The 17,290-nt window shown below is 41.4% G+C and overlaps 1 protein-coding gene across 2 annotated transcripts; it reads left to right on the top strand.

The window, feature by feature from the left end:
* The first annotated feature begins 474 nt into the window (after nucleotides 1-474).
* On the top strand, nucleotides 475-12,213 carry xirp1 (xin actin binding repeat containing 1). 2 transcript variants are annotated; one of them, XM_083928248.1, is made up of 5 exons: nucleotides 475-599; nucleotides 3,170-3,321; nucleotides 3,491-3,532; nucleotides 5,122-9,582; nucleotides 10,016-10,153. In XM_083928248.1, the coding sequence occupies exons 4-5, from the start codon at nucleotides 5,122-5,124 to the stop codon at nucleotides 10,016-10,018; spliced, it is 4,464 nt and encodes a 1,487-aa protein (XP_083784374.1). In that variant the 5' UTR covers nucleotides 475-599; nucleotides 3,170-3,321; nucleotides 3,491-3,532; the 3' UTR covers nucleotides 10,019-10,153. The 2 variants fall into 2 exon arrangements, with proteins under 2 accessions (XP_083784374.1, XP_083784373.1); XM_083928247.1 differs by having other exon boundaries at nucleotides 5,122-12,213.
* The last annotated feature ends 5,077 nt before the right edge of the window (nucleotides 12,214-17,290 follow it).

The following is a 17,290-nucleotide window of genomic DNA, read 5'->3' on the forward strand; positions in this document are numbered from 1 at the left end:
GACTTTCCTTCACTTATCTCAGGAACCGTCCATCCAATCGGCCTAACACTCGGTGATTGTATTGCTGAGGACCCAAAGGGACTGTAGTGCCAAGTGTGAAGTCAATAGGATTGAGCACTTACAGGGATCAAATCAGCCCACCCCAAACAACAACAACATTATTCGTACACGACAATATTAATATGATGTCTTTAGAAGCCTAATCAGTGTACTACTTTACCTAAACAGGACATACATTTTGTCTTTTTTTATTGTGTTGTCCACCAAACACCCACTGACACACATACTGCAGTGCCCGTTATAGTGGGTGACAATGTAGCTATGGGAATGGGGGGTGGAGGGGTGCCCCAGTCCCCTGAGTGACTAACAGAGGTGATTGACTCAGCTGAGTAGCAGCCGCCGCCAGCCCACCCTCCCAAAATAGCCAAAGTCTTCCACTGGGGCTAGCGGGCTCTGATAAAAATCAGCTGTCACCGAGGCCACAGGACCAGAAAGTGTTCAGTCACAGTGAGAAGAGAAGCAGAGAGGAGACCTTAAGTTATCCAGCACAGCGGAGATACACAGGGAGGTGACAGAGAACCACGCTGGATGATATTTTAGTGAGTATTCACTTTATTGAAAGCGAACATGTACCTAATGTAAAAAAACCTGTATAATAACTGACTAATGACTGAGAAAGCTTCTCAAATCTATATTGTTTCTTTATGATGAGTGTGATGTGATTGATCTGTGAGATACTTGAATGAACGAGCAGTTTAGTGGTTGTTCTTTTGCGTTATTTCAGTATAACAATATTCAAAATATTAAGTCAAAGTTTAATATTGTGCCAGTCAGTGATAAATCAGATACTTTTCTCAGATATTAATTAAAAGGATAAAAAAGCTTTGAATTAAAGTATTAAATTATGTGACTTTGATTAAAAAAAAGAAGAAGAAAGGATTAAGTGCAGTGATCTAAATGCTTTCCGGTTTGCTTTTAACTTCTATTTCTTCACAAGTGATAGCAGAGCCGAACAAGGTCACAAATTAAAGTGCTGTGACTATATTTCTGGCATCTACATTAAGTCTTAAGTGGCTATCGATTTTCAGCCCTTTATCCTTAGAAATGTCTGGAATGGGAGGTCAGACAACAACATCACTTGTGTCTTGTCTCAATTATCACAAAAGTCATGATGATTTATGAAATTAGACGCAGCGCATCGCTCATAAAAAGCCCCAAGGACAATCAGATATAACTTTTATTGACTGGTGTAACACACACAGTGGTGTGATGTGCTGTTTGGGGCCCTTTTGGCACGCTGGTTTTCATTACAGTCTGTGAATGTGGCTACAATCACCAACAGCTGACGGCGGTGAAGGTGGTGGTAGTGGAGAACAAATACCAACTGCATTTCACCATCATTTGTACAGCTGCCAGCGGCCAAAAATGCCCCCCACATTACTGTGCCGCTAATAGCTCCTCTTCATTCCTGGAGAGTGAACCCGGATCAAAGAGCTGTCAGCAGGAAGTGCCTTTGAAAGTGTGGGAATCTCAGAGAGAATCAATGAAGCTTTGAGTCACTTTTGGACTGGACTTTACGAATCTATATTTTGTGTGAGTGATAACAAGTTGACCTCCCAGTCGAGTGGGTGAGGACTTCAACGGGGACACGCACGGCGCTCATGTTGCCTCATTCTGTCTGCTCACCCATCTATGAAAATAGTTTAAGTCCGGACTCGTGAGAGGCGCCAGCTTGCTGGTCCATCCTTTTGTCCAGCGAGGGCTTAGTGTGTGAAAAGGGGAGGTGTGTTCAAATCTGGCCATTAGTTACAGCTGAATGGCCTGTGCAGCTCTCTGCGCTGTTGACCTCTGGTCATATTGTCCCGCAGCGCTGTTGTTGTTGAAACACTTTCTGAATCAAACACATCCACTCTTGACTCGATTAACTGTTTTCAGCTGATACATTTGCTTTTTTTCAATGAATCAAACATGGGTATTATTGCAGAGTAAAACAACCAGGTGAACTGACACAGTCATTCCCAGAGACGGGGTCGTCGCAACCCATATGGTTTATTTAGGTTGCCAAAAATATTTATCAATTTAAATAGTCTTTTATTTCAGATTTATATCTGCAGTACACTTTTAAGCCACATGAGGGATGTTCTTTCATTCTGCCAGGCTATATTGTTTTACTGATTGATTGGATGCTGTAATGTTTAACATGTATATACTTTAGGCTATGTTTTCAAAAACACATGTACAATACTAAGATTTGTTTTATCAAACACATAGCTCATCCAAATGGCTGTTTTACCTATTCAAGATAATATAAGGAGATGTTTCAGGAGTATTCATTTATGCACAAACATGCTCGTCTCACGATTTACAGATAAGGCTTATTGAGACTGAGGTTATGATGGCTTGTCATTTTTAAAAATAAAGTCTGGGAAACACTGAACTAACACACAGCCAACTGAGACCATTCCCATGTTATCCATGGGGTCAGGCAGACACATCCCTTTGGTCAGGTGTTGATGGTTTGATGGCAGAGAGCTCACACAAACAATGTGCAAACAATCTGTGTCACCCCAGCTGAGCTAGCAGTTGCTGTTTTTTTTTTTTCTTCCTGGGCGCCGTGGTCGTCCATGGCATGCAGATGGGTGATGGTTCCAGGCAGTAGGCAGGCTGTGTGGGACCCTAGCCTTTTTAAAAAACTCACTTGTCTGTTAAAAGTGTTTGTCTTTAGCACAATAAATCACACGTAGGTTCATTTAAATATCAGCTACTCAACATCACTGTTAGGATGTCAGATACTGTAGGCCCTGTTGCAGACGGAATAGTTTCCACAAGTTAACAGTGATAAGAAAGATTCCTACATCACTATAAATACACACACACACACACACACACACACACACACACACACACACACACACACACACACACACACACACACACACACACACACACACACACACACACACACACACACACACACACACACACACACACACACTGTTATCATAAAACCTGTTGCTGGCACTAGACACACTCCACATTTATTCTGGGACACATCTGAGTCCTACTTTTACGTTTGTGTGTCAGCAAATCTAAACCAAACCATCCAAAGGTTATTTTTACGTCACATTTTTATAAATACATTGAATTTATATGGCCTTTTCTGTTGCAGATGATAAATATAGTCCATCGCTGACTAAGGGGGCCACGCCAACAAGACAAAGCAGAGACAAGATATCTACTTCCTCCTCAGTGAGAGACAAATCCGCTCTCTATCTGTCAAGAGCAGCAGCTATCGACTCCACAGGAGGCTCCACACAGCCCGTGAGTTCCTGAAATGCCTGTCATTCCTCCCCACACACTGAGGTCCAGGGCTCCAACCCAGAAAGACCACTATGCTCTGTTTCAATGGGATCATTTTACAATAAATCTGTTGCCTGCTTTCTGATCCAAACTGATCTATTTTATACTTTATTTTTCTGTTGTTCAACAGGAATTCATCAGTACTCAAGGAACGAAAGCTAAAAACAGTAAGGTACGGTATAGATCACTAAGCATCCATCACTACAGTGTGTGTGCTGTGTAACTGACTCTTACTTTGCTTCTGTGATAAAAGACACAGTTAACCTTTGACCTACATCCAAGAACTCAGGAAGCAACATAATAGGATCGCATAATAACATTTACAGTTAGATAAAAGACACGTAGAACAACGTAACTGCTTTATGTTCAGTACCAGACAACACCAAGAGCAAATGGGTAAACGGATGATAAGGGTTTCATCCATTATCATACATTTCTGCATGAAAACGCATGCGTGAATAAATGAAGTACTTCATGAACTATCATGAATGTACAAGGAATAATAGTATTTCATTCAAGAACATTACATCAAATAATACAACAACTAAGGTATCTCAATCACCATGATTTCTGAGTTATTAAAGCCTTCTTCACAAAAAACTGAATCATGGTTAACCAAATATTATTTTTCATGACTTCATCATGTTTGTGTCCCTTCAGATAAAGATGGGACCAGTCCATCTTGTTGCCATTGAATTATTAATTAAAGTTTGTAAATATTATGAATGAGTTATGATTAATATATATGATAAGTTATTGAATGAGCGCAGAATGGATGACTTTATCTGAGGGGTCACGAAGATGATTGATGTAAAAGACAGACCAGGTCAACCCTTTATTTTAAGGAACATAAACATGTTAATTACAATTACAACACTTTGAATTCAACAGAATATGTTTGCACTGCTGTGACCTAAAAAGAAGACACGAACATCATTAACGGCTCAGACATCACAGGGATTTAGATACCTTAGTTTTTGCATCAGGTCATGTGTTGTTTTTGCACTACACAAATTCATTATTTTTCGTTCATTAAATTATGCATGAATTCATGGATATTCATATACCATTACCATTATGTGTAACCCAGTTACACACAGTCAAACTAGAAACTGAATCTCAATGGGCTTGATCTAAACATCCGAACACTAAATCTAAATTGATGACAACAATTCTTTAAAACTATGCTAACAGTAGAACAATGCAGTCTGTAAGTAAAGCTTAAAGCTGCTATAATCAATATTTTACATTAACAATGGATCCAATGATGTGACTAAGGGCCCCTTAGCTCTATGGAGAGTTCTGCTATTTGGGCTCAGTCGAACTGCTTTTATCAGTGTTGTTTTCAGTTGCAGAAAAGCTCTAAAACCTGCTGTACCTACCCGTCCAGCACCAAACAGACATCATTAGCCACTAGCTGTTGAACATAATGGAACATTTAGTGACCAAAAAATGTAGTGCTCGTTTAATGCAGACTTATATTTCCAAAGGCAGCCATTTAGTTATGAATATAACTTAGTGCACTTGCAGTTGGTGTCTGTGTGATGTCTGCTTACTAACAGCTGTGAAGTGTTTTGTTAACCGTGGTGTGACGGAGGATGGTTTGCTGTGAAACACATCAAGCGAGCATAGACAAAGGTAAAGTATGCCTTCACTTGCTGAAATGCATGTCAATCTAATAGTTGCTTTTACCTCAACTAATACTTTTTCTTTGATTGCTGAAACCTGACAATATTACTCCCATCTGTCTTTCATTTAAAGATGGCTGAAGCAGCCAGGAAAATCACAGTTTCACATTCATCTCATGATGAAGACGACCTGCCTCCTCCCCCACCTCCTCCTGTGCCACCTAGACCTGTCGACTATGAAGGGCCTTCAGCGTTAAGTAGCCTCCCTGTGCCTCCACCTAAAGAAACCTTTTCCACGTTCTACCAGCAACGGCAGAAGACTGAACTGAAGAGGCTCTTTAAACACATCCACCCAGACCTGAGGGCAAATCTGGATGACGCAGTGGACGATGAGATACTGCAGGCGGTGCAGCCAGAAAACACTCAGGCAGCCGACGCAGCTCATCAGTGTGAAGTGCAGTCCATGAGGTGGATCTTTGAGAACTGGACCCTGGACAATATTGGGGATCCTCATGCAACCAAGAAACTGCTGGATGATGAGGAGTTACAAGGTGGAAACGTCAGAGGCACCTCCTCTATGTTTGAGCACATTGACAGCACTCAACAAATGTCTGCTAAAAGACAGATTTCTGTCAGTGGTGATGTGAGAACATCAGCGTGGCTGTTTGAGTCCCAGCCCTTAGATTCTCTAAACAAATCCAAAAGAGAGGAGGGTGAACTTGTCGAAGCACTGCTGAAAGAACCCATCCAGCCAGGAGATGTGACAGGGGCTCGGCTGCTTTTTGAGTCCAAACCACTGAGCGACTTTGGGCGCTGCAACTCTGTAGAAGATCATAGCTTCCTCAAACTGAGATCTGAGCTTCAGGAGCAAAAAGGAGATGTCCAGAAGACTGTAAAACTCTTCCAGGCAGAACCTGGCTGTGCCATCAGAGACAACAGCGGCAATATCCATGAGATCAAATCCATCTGCAGGGAGGAGGTCAACAGCAGCAACATCAGCACTGCCCGTTGGCTTTTTGAAACCCAGCCTTTAGACCTAATTAATAAGGGAACTGATGGGGTGAAAGTAATTCGGGGTATATCTCTGGAAGAGGGGCACAGAGCAGGAGTTGACCACAAGAGGTGGATGTTTGAAACTCAGTCAGTTGACACAATACAAGAAGTCGTGGGAGTTGATAAGTTTGAAGGGATGGTGGCTGAATGCACAGGAGAGGCTGATGTCATAAACAAGAGGAAGCTCTTTGAGATGCAGCCCTTGGCAGCACTAAAAGGCGACTCTGAAGAAAAGTCTTTGGAAAAGGAAGAAATTATTGCAGGAAATGTCAAGACTTCTCTGTGGCTGTTTGAAACTCAACCCATCGAAACCCTTAGTGATAGCTATGAAGTTGGGCGTTTGAAGAAAATTACTCTTTCAACTGACGAACAAGGAGAAGTAAAAGGCAAAAAACAGATATTTGAGAGCTGCAGTACTCAAAAGAACACCTCGTTCAAGGAACAGGAGATTGAAAAGGGTGATGTTAAAGGATTCAAGCATCTTTTTGAAACAATACCTCTGAGCAAAATCGCTCATTCTGACGAAGAGGAGATTGAGGGGGAAGCAGCTATTGCAGCAGGAAATGTAAAAGGTAACAAAGCCATGTTTGAGACAAGTCCTTTATATGCAATAAAGGACAGTTCTGGGAACCTCCATACGGTTACAACAGTCAGCCGAGAAGAATTAATCAAAGGGAAGGTCCAAAACTATAAGTGGATGTTTGAGACCAAGCCTTTAGACAAGCTTGCAGAGGGAAAAGGAAATGTTGAGGTAATCAAAGGCATCACCAGACAGGAAGACACAATGGGCGATGTCAAGATGGCAAAGTGGCTTTTTGAGACCCAGACAATAGATGGGATCCATTCCAAGTTCAACCAGACAGAGAAGGATGCTTCTGTAGAAGAGGAGCATCGTAAAGGTGATGTCAAGAACTGCAAATGGCTATTTGAGACACAACCAATGGACATTTTATATGACAAATCAGAAAAAGTTGATGACAAAGAAGCAATTGACAATGCCGATGTCAAGTCCATCACTTGGCTTTTTGAATCACAGCCTCTAGACAGCATCAAAGATGGCGAGGAGTACAATCTGAAGTTATGCAACACAATACGGGATTCTGTGAAATCGGAGGCTGATGTTCAAACAGTCAAACGTGTTTTTGAAACAGAAACCTTGGATAGAATAAGGAAGAACACAAATTCAGATCACGATGTGAGATGTGTCAGCCAGGTCAACGTTCAGTCTGGAGATGTCTCACGAGTCAAAGAACTTTTTGAATCCCGGTCCCTTGATGAAATTGGATCAGAAATGATGACAACATCTGATGAACAGAACCAAGACGAACACCTTGAAAAAGGTTCTGTTCATAAATTTACTTGGATGTTTGAAAACTGTCCCATGAACCAGATCAATATGGACAATGAGGATGCAAACATTCAGACAGTCAGTGGTGCTGAAGGTGGTGACGTACAGAACAAAAAGTTTATATTTGAAACTTCCTCACTGGACAAAATCCACGACCAACCCCTTGAACAGAAGTCTGACTCTGTGGAAGAACCTGTGAGCAATGTTGACGTAAAGTCAAGCACCATGATGTTTGAGTCCCTGCCACTGTATGCCATCAGAGACAAAGAGGGAAAGTTTCATGAAGTCACAACTGTGAAAAAGGAGGAGGTAATGAGTGCTGATGTAAGAGGAGCAAGGTGGATGTTTGAGACAAAACCCCTTGACGCCATCAAAGAAGAGAAGGAAGTTTATGTGATCCGAGCTGTTACCCAAGAAGATGTCAAGAAAGGAGACGTCAAATCAGCCAGATGGAAATTTGAAACACAACCTTTGGACTCCTTTACCAGTCGCGAAGAGCCCTCTGTCAGGGTCATTGAAGACGTGGGAGGCAGCAATGTGCAGCTTAATAAACAGAAATTTGAATCAGAGCAGTCATGCCAGAAGTTCATGAGAATGGTTAGTGTCACTGATGTCCAGCAGGGTGATGTCAGGACCTCCACCTGGCTCTTTGAGAATCAAAACATGGACAGTCTGAAAGGGGAACCTCAGGAGCCAGGTCTGGTAAAAACAGTCCACAGAGAAGACAGCCAGAAAGGAGATGTGAAACGCTGCACTTGGCTGTTTGAATCACAGCCACTGGACAAGATCAAGGAGCCTGAGGATACCTCATTGCAAGGTACTGAGGAGGAAAAACCAAAATCTGATGTGAAGTGCACTACCTGGCTCTTTGAGACCACTCCACTGGACAAAATCACAGTCAACAGTGTTGCTGACACCCTGTCCTATCTCTACCAAATGAGTTTTGTTCACTCAAGCGGCATCATTATAGAGGCAAATGAGAGTAGAAATGTTAACATGGCAAAATATCTGCTTGAAAGCAACCAAGGTGTGCAAATCCAGAAAGAAGACGTTGTTGGGGGTAACATCAAGAACATTATGTTTCAACTCTTACTCAAACCGACCCTTAAGCCCCAAGTCAGTCTTCTTAGAGAAGTAGAGAAGGGTAAAGTGAACACCACAGTAGTAGAACTTCCAGTCTACCAGTCAGCCACAACAATTAACCTTGAAAGGGATCAAAGAATACAAAACATTGTCCTGATGATCGATGAATTTCTTGTCCAAGATAAGAATTTAAGAAAAGGAATCATAATGCAAGAGATTGCAGGAGGGCAAGCAGAGATGTTCGTTTATTCCCTCATCTGCAGTTCTGAAACCAACACTGAGAGTCACGTTACGGAGAAGGGAGACGTAAAGTCTACGATTGGTAATCTGTTAGCTAGTGCCAATAGCCAGAGGACGCCAGCGTCGTGTAGAGTGGATGAAAATGAAAAGGGAAATGTAAATCTGTATAAAAGTTGCATTGAGAAAGGAGACCTGCACTATCTGAAAAGTCTTCATACTGAGGCAACAGGAGATGAAGTTGATAGCAACGTCACGGCTGAGGAGCACATTGAAATAGTTCAGGGGGATGTGAAGGAAGCAAAGAGAAATCTCAGTCTGCAAAAAGAGCAGGTACAGCGAACCATTTCTGACGTTTTGCCAGGGGATGTAAAGAACACCAAAAAAGTTTTTTCATCAGAGTGCTCTCTTGGTGCTGAAAGCTGCATTCCAAAAGAAGAAATAATCCCTGGGGATATCTTATCAGCAAAGCAACAACTTGCAGTAAAGCAACCTGTCATGGTGGAAAAAGAGGAAATTGTGGCTGGGGACATCAAGGCAATGATGCAGTCATTAGAACGTGCAAAGCAGCAGAGCATGTGTGTGGAGCGGGAGATCATTAACCCTGGAACTATCTATGACTTGGACTTGTCCGGTCCTGAAATAGAAGGAAGCCAAGCACAAAAAGAGGTCATTATATCTGGAGATGTAAAAGCGGCTAAAAAGTCCCTTCAAATGGCTAAGCAGCAAAGCTTGCATGTGGAGCGCGAAGTCATCGTCCCTGGAAAAATATACAACATGAATATTACAGCACAAGAGGAAAGCTCCTCCGCAGTTATGCAATCTACATGTTCATCTTCCTCCAGATGCCAGCAAATCAAGACTTATCCAAAGGTCAGTGATGCAGAGAAAGATCAGCAAAGCCATGTTTCCTTTGAGGCTTGTCAACAAAGTGCAGTTTTAGTCAGTAATTGTGCACCAGAATCCCTGCCACCTTTTGTAAGTTCTGAGTGTAATGGTCAGACAACAGAAGATGAGACAGAAGAAGTTATCAGAGGAGACGTGAGGGCAGCTATTAGGTCTCTGCAGAGTGCAGCAACAGAGGAGAAGCTCCTAGATAAAGAAGATATTGTAAGAGGTAATGTCCAATTGGCTCTGCAGTCTCTTGAGAAGTCTAGTGTAAATGTATCCAAAGGAGACTATAAAGCTGCAATGATATACAGGAATTCAGGGAAGGCTTGTTCAGGGAGGAGCAAGACTGTTCACAAGCAGTGTGTTGTGGTGTCTATGCCTCCGTCTGATGCAAAATTGTCTCCTTCAATTTCAGTAACCTGTGAAGGACAACCATCCATTACAACACAGAATTCAACACCCAACCATGTAGCAAATGGAAACTCTAAATCATCCAGCTCTGTGATTGTAACTCCACCTCCACTCCCTCAAAAGACAAGCGAGAAACCGCAGCAGCAGAAGCCAGCTTTACCGCCAAAACCACAATGGACAAAATCAGTGGTTGTAGAAGAACAGAATATTTTAGCTGCTTCTAAAGTTGCTTGTCCCATTAAAGACAACATTAAAAATGAAGTGATCCCTCCGAATCAAACTACTCAACTACAAGAAACACATGGCAAAATGCATGAAACATCAGACCAAAAATGTAAGGAAGCATCACAAGACTTGCATCAAACAAGTGAATTTCTACCAACGCACTCAAAGGCCCAAGAAGCTACAAAGAAAACGGAAAGACTTACAGGGAGCAAATCAGACTCCCAAGTATTAATGTCTAACAGCACTGAAGTTGAAATGGAGAGAAATGTAATACAGAAAATCAATGCAGCTGAGGAGATTCAAATGTGCATGAAGAATTATGCTGAAGATGGTAAACATGAAATGAACATGAGCTTGCAGGCTGCTCTACAGAACTTTGAAAGAAAGGAAAGTGAGACTCGAGATAAAAGAACCCCGCTGTTGTCCAAGAAGGTAAAAGTGATAAATGATGTTGGTGACCATAAACAAACCAACAAAACCACTGCTCAACAACACAAATCGCCTCCCGAGAAAGAACACAACACTTGCGACGCACAGCAAACATCAAAGACAATGAAATGCCATGTACGGCAACATGATCTCGATGAAAAGCAACCCAAACTCGAAGATAAAGTTGTTTTAAGGGAGAAGAAAGTAAAGGAGACAGATGATGAAAGGCGGCAAAGGCTTTCCGTCCACAAGGAGGAGATCATGAAGGGTAATGTGAAAGCAGCCATGGACATCTTTGAAAATTTGAGGAAACGAGAGGAACTCAAAGGAATCCTGTCTCAAGTGCAAGAGATCGAGGGGGAGACCAGCAGTGTAGACGCCAGCTCCTTTAAGACGTTATATGAGACTGTCCCTGCTTGGATGGCTACACAGAGTGGAAATGCAAAGCAAAGTAAAACAGAGGAAAAGAAAGTTGAAGTAGAGACACAGGACGATGATCTAGAAAGCATCTCCTCAGTTGAGACTGCGTTTGAAGATCTGGAAAAGGCAAGCAAGGAAATATTGAATCTGAAGGAACAAACGTTAGCAAAACTTCTCGACATTGAAGAGGCGATTAAAAAGGCTCTGTACTCCGTGTCCAATCTGAAGTCGGAGACAGACATTGCAGGGTTGTCAGGACTGTTTGATGAATCTTTGAAATATGAGCAAAACTTTCAACCCGCCAACAACATCAGGAAAATAAGTATTGGGTCAAGCAAGGCCAAATCAGGTCAAATCAAAGAGGCATCTGACTTGAAAAAGCAAACAGATTCAAGTCCAACTAAACAAGAAGTGCACAGACAAGTCCGCAACAAGCCACTCGTCAGACAGTCCTCTTCCCAGTCGTCCCCGTCGTTCATCTCCATTCACTCAGCTGCCAAAAAGCCTGCCGAACAACCAAAATCCCCCATGACAACATTTAAACCAAAAGCAGAGGGTGTCTCTCAAAGTTGCCATGATGCAAATGCGGCTTTGGGACAGGAGTCTCAAAGTCCTGCACAACGCAAGGTCAGCGTGCTCGAAGTGAAAACTGTTCCAGAGCAACCCGCAGGAATAGTTGGCACAAAGACGGTCAGTGAAACATACGAAGAGACTGACGGCTTCGGCAACGTGTTTGTCTCTTCCGTGACTTCAACAGTTGTCACCAAACAGTCTGACAGTAAATCATCAGCACTGTTTGAAGTTGTCGGGAGTCCGGCCAGATACGAAGTCATGACATCCCCATTAATTCAAAGATCTGCTCGCCCTTTTGAAGACAAAGTGGTGAGCAACGCCAACAAGGAAGGGAAAGTGTTTGTTACATTTAGCCAACCAAAGGAAAAGCACTAAATGAGACAAACAGTGCGTTTTACCTGGTCCTTTAATTTGAAGGAAAGCAGTTATTCCATTTGTGTATTTATTGCAATATGTTTTCATGAAAGGTTTTGTTAGTCGTAAAATTGATCCTATGAAATCATGAATGATGTTGACTTTTAACTAAAACATAATTTGTCTTATAGATTTTATACTGTAACCACATGATGAAGTGTTAAGTTGTTGTATTAAAGCTAAGCATATAGTTGATACTGTATGTTCTGTTGTGTAAATTGTCAAATAAATAGTTTAAAAGATGTAATTGATGTTGTGTTCTTTATACTGGTCTCTTATTATTGCATTATTCCATAACTTTAAAACCCTAAAATGAATTTAAAAACAACAAAAATGATCATAACAAACATCAACAACAAACCATTGATGTGTACTACAGACAAAATATTCATGCCCTACGTAGTTAACTTAATAGTTAAACATTTTGGGAAATGCACTTTCTTGCAGAGAGTTAGAAGAGAAGATCGATGCCACTCTCATATCTGTCCACTTAGAGCTATTCTTACTTTTCCAGCGTTTTTACATTTTTCTTTTGTAATCTTAAAATGCTTCTTATAAGCGCATGGATCACTAAAATGTAAATGAAACCCACAAGGTGTTGAAACTCCAACATATTCCAACCAAATCAAATTGAATGTGTTAAACATAAAATACCTTAAACTGAATTTGTTTTATCATCATAGTTTGGGTCACCTGCCAAGGATATGTGTTCTTCCTGTTTGACTCCTGTCTATCCGATGGAAAAAATGGTGGCCAATAAACTTATCCTGCACAACAAATGTTTCTGCTGTAAACACTGTCAGAAGAAGCTCAGGTGAGATATCTGTCACAGTATGAGTATGATTAATCAAATCAACCGTTTTTAAAAAAGAGATTCACCCTGATTGAAAAACAAATGATGAAAATGTATACATAAGTATTAATCTCATATAAATGAAAAAAAAAACATTGTTAGAGGTGATTTTTGAAATGGCATCATGATTATTGCAAATCTCCAATGCATTGAAATAATCCACAGCTGATAAATAACAAACAAATAAATAATAAATCATATGACAATTTAAAAAAACCCATCTGACTTTAAATCTGGTTTCATGTTACAACAGACTTTGTTTTACTTCATTCCAGCATCCACAACTATTCATCTCTTTATGGAGAGTTCTACTGCATTTCTCACTACCAGCAGCTCTTTAAAAGAAAAGGAAATTATGACGAGGGATTTGGACACACGCAACATAAAGACCGCTGGCTTCAGAAGAGTAAAAGCACAGACGAGCCAAATGCTGCGGCCACTCCCAAAATGACAAAAAGCAATTTAAACACGTCTGATGGCTCCAGAGAGGCCTCTGCTGGTGTGTTTGTTAAAAAGTCGTCTATGGGATATAACAGTGGTGATGACGTTAAGGGCAAACTAAAAATGAGCTGGCCACCAGAGAAGAAGAGTCCCGGGGTTGGCGTAGCACAGGGAACATGTGTGAAAAATAAGATATCTGACTTTGGAAAAGTATCTTTTTCAGAGCATCAGAAAAGTGATAACAACGAATTAAAGATCAGCCATGTTGGAGAAATGAAAGATAAAGTGAAAGCACTTTCAAACTCCTTCATTTCAGGGGTCAAGGAGCAATCAAAGACAACATCTAATAACTCAGCTGAGAAGTTTCCCTCAGAGGAAAAAAAACCCCGGAGTGATCCAACCAAAGACAGCATCTCTCAGAGAGTGTTTAACCTTTCTTTGTCCTCCCAAGAAAAGGGTTTGACCGGCACAAACCAGAAAACAGGACAGAAAAAGGAGGCACCCACCTCAGAAACAAACTACAGTCCAATATCTAGCAGGCTGGACGCTTATCGATATAAAGCTAGGAAGTCTGTACGGTTTGCTACAAGTGTTGATGTTGCTCTTTATGACCTGCCCTCTCAACTGAGCCCAGGAGCCACAAGCGAAGAGCACAGTACGCAGCTTTCCGACCAAACTGAAGTGAATAAATCCAAGGATATAAATGATGTCAGTGACAAAAATAGCGTTGATCACTTGTCATCTGAGTTCAGCAAAGAACAGAGTGGAAGTGAAGTTGAAACCCCTGAATATAAATGTCATGGCAGTTCTTTGAGCCAAGAGCCGGATGTTGAAGTGGAGAGCAGTCAGGAGGTCCCAAAGGCTGATGGAGTCATAGACAAGGTTGAGGAATCACTTTTTGCTGAAACGTTTAATTCAACCCAAGAACTTGGGAAACAACAGGAGCCATCTGAAGTGTCGCAAGTCATTCAAACAGACTCTGTCAACCTGTGTGAATTGGAAAATCCACCGCAGAGTCCTGCAGAGCAGAAGGACGGAGGAGAGGCCAGTCTTGAGAGGAATAAAAATCTATTTGAAAAGACTGTTTCAGCCGATGACCAAGAAAGTGGCTGTAGTCAGAGGAAGCCTGTTGCAAGAACGAATTCTCTGAAGGGTTCTGCAAAACAGGCTGAAAAGACAAGAGTCAAACTGGGATCCTGGTCCAAAGGAAAGAGTCCTCTGTCAAAGCTCTTCACATCAGGTGGAAGTGACAAAACAAACAAGGTTGAACCAAAAGATGCCAAGAAACCAGATGTCAAATCCAGTGGTGGTCTCTTAGGAAGACTGTTTCAGTCATCCTCGGAGAAGACTGAGGACACTCCAAAATCAGCTACGCTAGATGAAAGAAATGACAAAACACGCGATGAGGACAAAGAGACAGAGGAGGTAAAGGAGGTCATTACAAAAGAGATGCAGAGGGAGGGCCAAATGTTTCAAGAACCACCTCAGGAACATAAAGCTGGACGGAAGAAGGAAGACGCTGAGCCTAACACAACGGAAATGAGCATAAGTGAGGCTGTAAGTGAATCCGCAGAGCCATCCGACCTACTGAAGATGCCAACAAGTGAAACAGGAGATGGCCTAACAGCTACAAAACAAACTGGTGATGAAAAAACAAACTTACAAAGCAGTGTCCTGTCCGTACCTGATCCTGGAGAAGTTGAGTCTAAAGATCCCATGAGCCAAGCACCTGAGAGGTCGATCAGTCACTCAATAGCTGAGAAAGGTTGTGATGAAGTTTTGAGTGCTCCATTTAATGATGATGCTTTTGGGGACAGTGTCAGTCCAGACCCTGTTGACCAATTGGCCACTAAGATAAACACGGCCGAATCTGCACAAAAGCCAAACGAACGGTTTGATGCATCAGACGTAGGACAAAGAGACCTGCGCGGAGGATCGCTTCTTGATCTCAACCCTAAACTTTCTCAAGATTCCTCTGATCTTTTTGGTCAGGAGATGTTTGCAAACAACCCAGGTGATGTATTTGTATCTTCTTTGAGTGACCTAGCTGTGTCCGAAGCTGCTCCCACTGTGTCTTTGGACCTGTTTGACTCCCACCCAATATCGGCGGAAGACGATGGGATGCTCGGCCTGACAGATCAGCCTTTCGTACCCGCTTCAGCACCTGTACACCAAGATGAGAGCCAAAGTCATTTCGGTGCAAACAGCCAGACAAAAGATGAGGGTGCAGACTTCGACATATTTGGCTCAAATGACGTTCTGTTCACTCAGTCACCTCCTGTTAATGCGCCTCATCCAGCAGGAGCCGATGCCTCCTCAACCCAACTGACTGCCTTTCCAGATGACATCTTCAGAGTCAGTGATGCGTTCACGGTGTCACCGTCCACCACAGCCGCTTCCAACTCACTGAGTGATTTACTTGCTTCAGATACGTCTTCTACTGCTGCTCCTTCAGCTCTAAAAGATCTTTTTGGCGATGACATCTTTGCATCAGCACCTCAGTTGCTTCCAGTGTCGGAGCAGAGTGACGTAAATGTATTTGTGGACGGTCTTTTAGTGTCTGACAACAACAGCACTGAGAAAACAGTCACAAATAGTAGCTGGATGGATGATTTGCTCGGGTAAAAGTAGCACTGTTTACATGATGTGATACAAAAAGTAAAAGAATGTACAAAAATATTGTATTAAGACGTCTTTAAAAAAAGGAAGTTTTAAGTGCATGAATATGATTATCACTTAAAATTTAATGAGCTAAACACAGGAACGCTTTAATTTACCGTCACGTTTTATTTGGAAATTTGTATCAAACACAATCTGTAACATAAAGGTAAAATACAGTATAAGTCTTTACATTACAGCTGCAAAATCAATGCATTTTATGTCATAACATTTTTTTTCTTTCAAAGTTAACTCAAAGAGAAGCAAAGAATGTAATGTTTGCTGAATAACCGTACATTTTTGAAGCAATTTTGCATGAGAGAAATAAAAATAAGGCTTTCAAGAGTAAGTGTTGGTGTAATTTGGCTGTGAAATGTCCGTATGCATTCTGGAAAATAAAACTGTAAATATTCTCATATGAAAATGCTGTATACTGAATTTGTTGATTAATGATTAATGTCATAAAGTTACGACTTTGAGCTCTGCAGCAGTTTTGTTTGATGACTCATTGAAGTTCAGCTTAAATGTAAACACCAGACACATTATAGTTCAAACTAAAGGGCAACCCTTTATTTTATGAGGCGCTAAAAGCAAAAGTTTGACAACTCAGAGCGCCAAAGTAAAATGGACCAATCACAGTATTTGGTAAACTGAAGTTATGTTATAATTGATCTGTATAAGCCATGTATAACATCAGTATGTAAATCATTTGCTTATGTGGTAACATTTTCACATCAGCACAAGAGTGCAGGGAGATCAACAATGGTAAAAAGTCGATGTCATGTCTAGTAGTCCATGACACTGAAATACATTAGAATATACTGTATTTATTGTAATTGTACAGGTACAACCAGATTAAGGGTGAAATAATCCTGTAACAATGCTATTAAATCAATAAATAAGGTAGAAATAGCCTACAAAGTATGAGAAAAAAGGATAAGAGTACAAAAGGGTTAAAAACAGCAATAAAGTTTATGCTGGACCAGAAGTGCAACAACGTTATGTGACTGAATTTAACCAATAAAAGGTGACGTTAGGGTTGGGCATTAAAAACACTGGTTAGGATCAGAAAAGAGGTCGTGGACTGGTCTAGTGCAGGGATTGAACCTGGCTCCCCTGGCTTAAAGTCCTATGTGCACCATCTTCTACTCTGTTTCATGCTTTCGTGCTATCATAGATACGTGGAATACACACAAATATCTGCACATTACTTTGCGTTGTTATATGTACAGAAAAATGCATGAGAGTGGAGTTTTTCTTATCTAC

The sequence above is a fragment of the Echiichthys vipera genome (assembly GCF_963691815.1).
Source record: "Echiichthys vipera genome assembly, chromosome: 15".
In the NCBI taxonomy this organism is placed as follows: Eukaryota; Metazoa; Chordata; class Actinopteri; order Perciformes; family Trachinidae; genus Echiichthys; species Echiichthys vipera.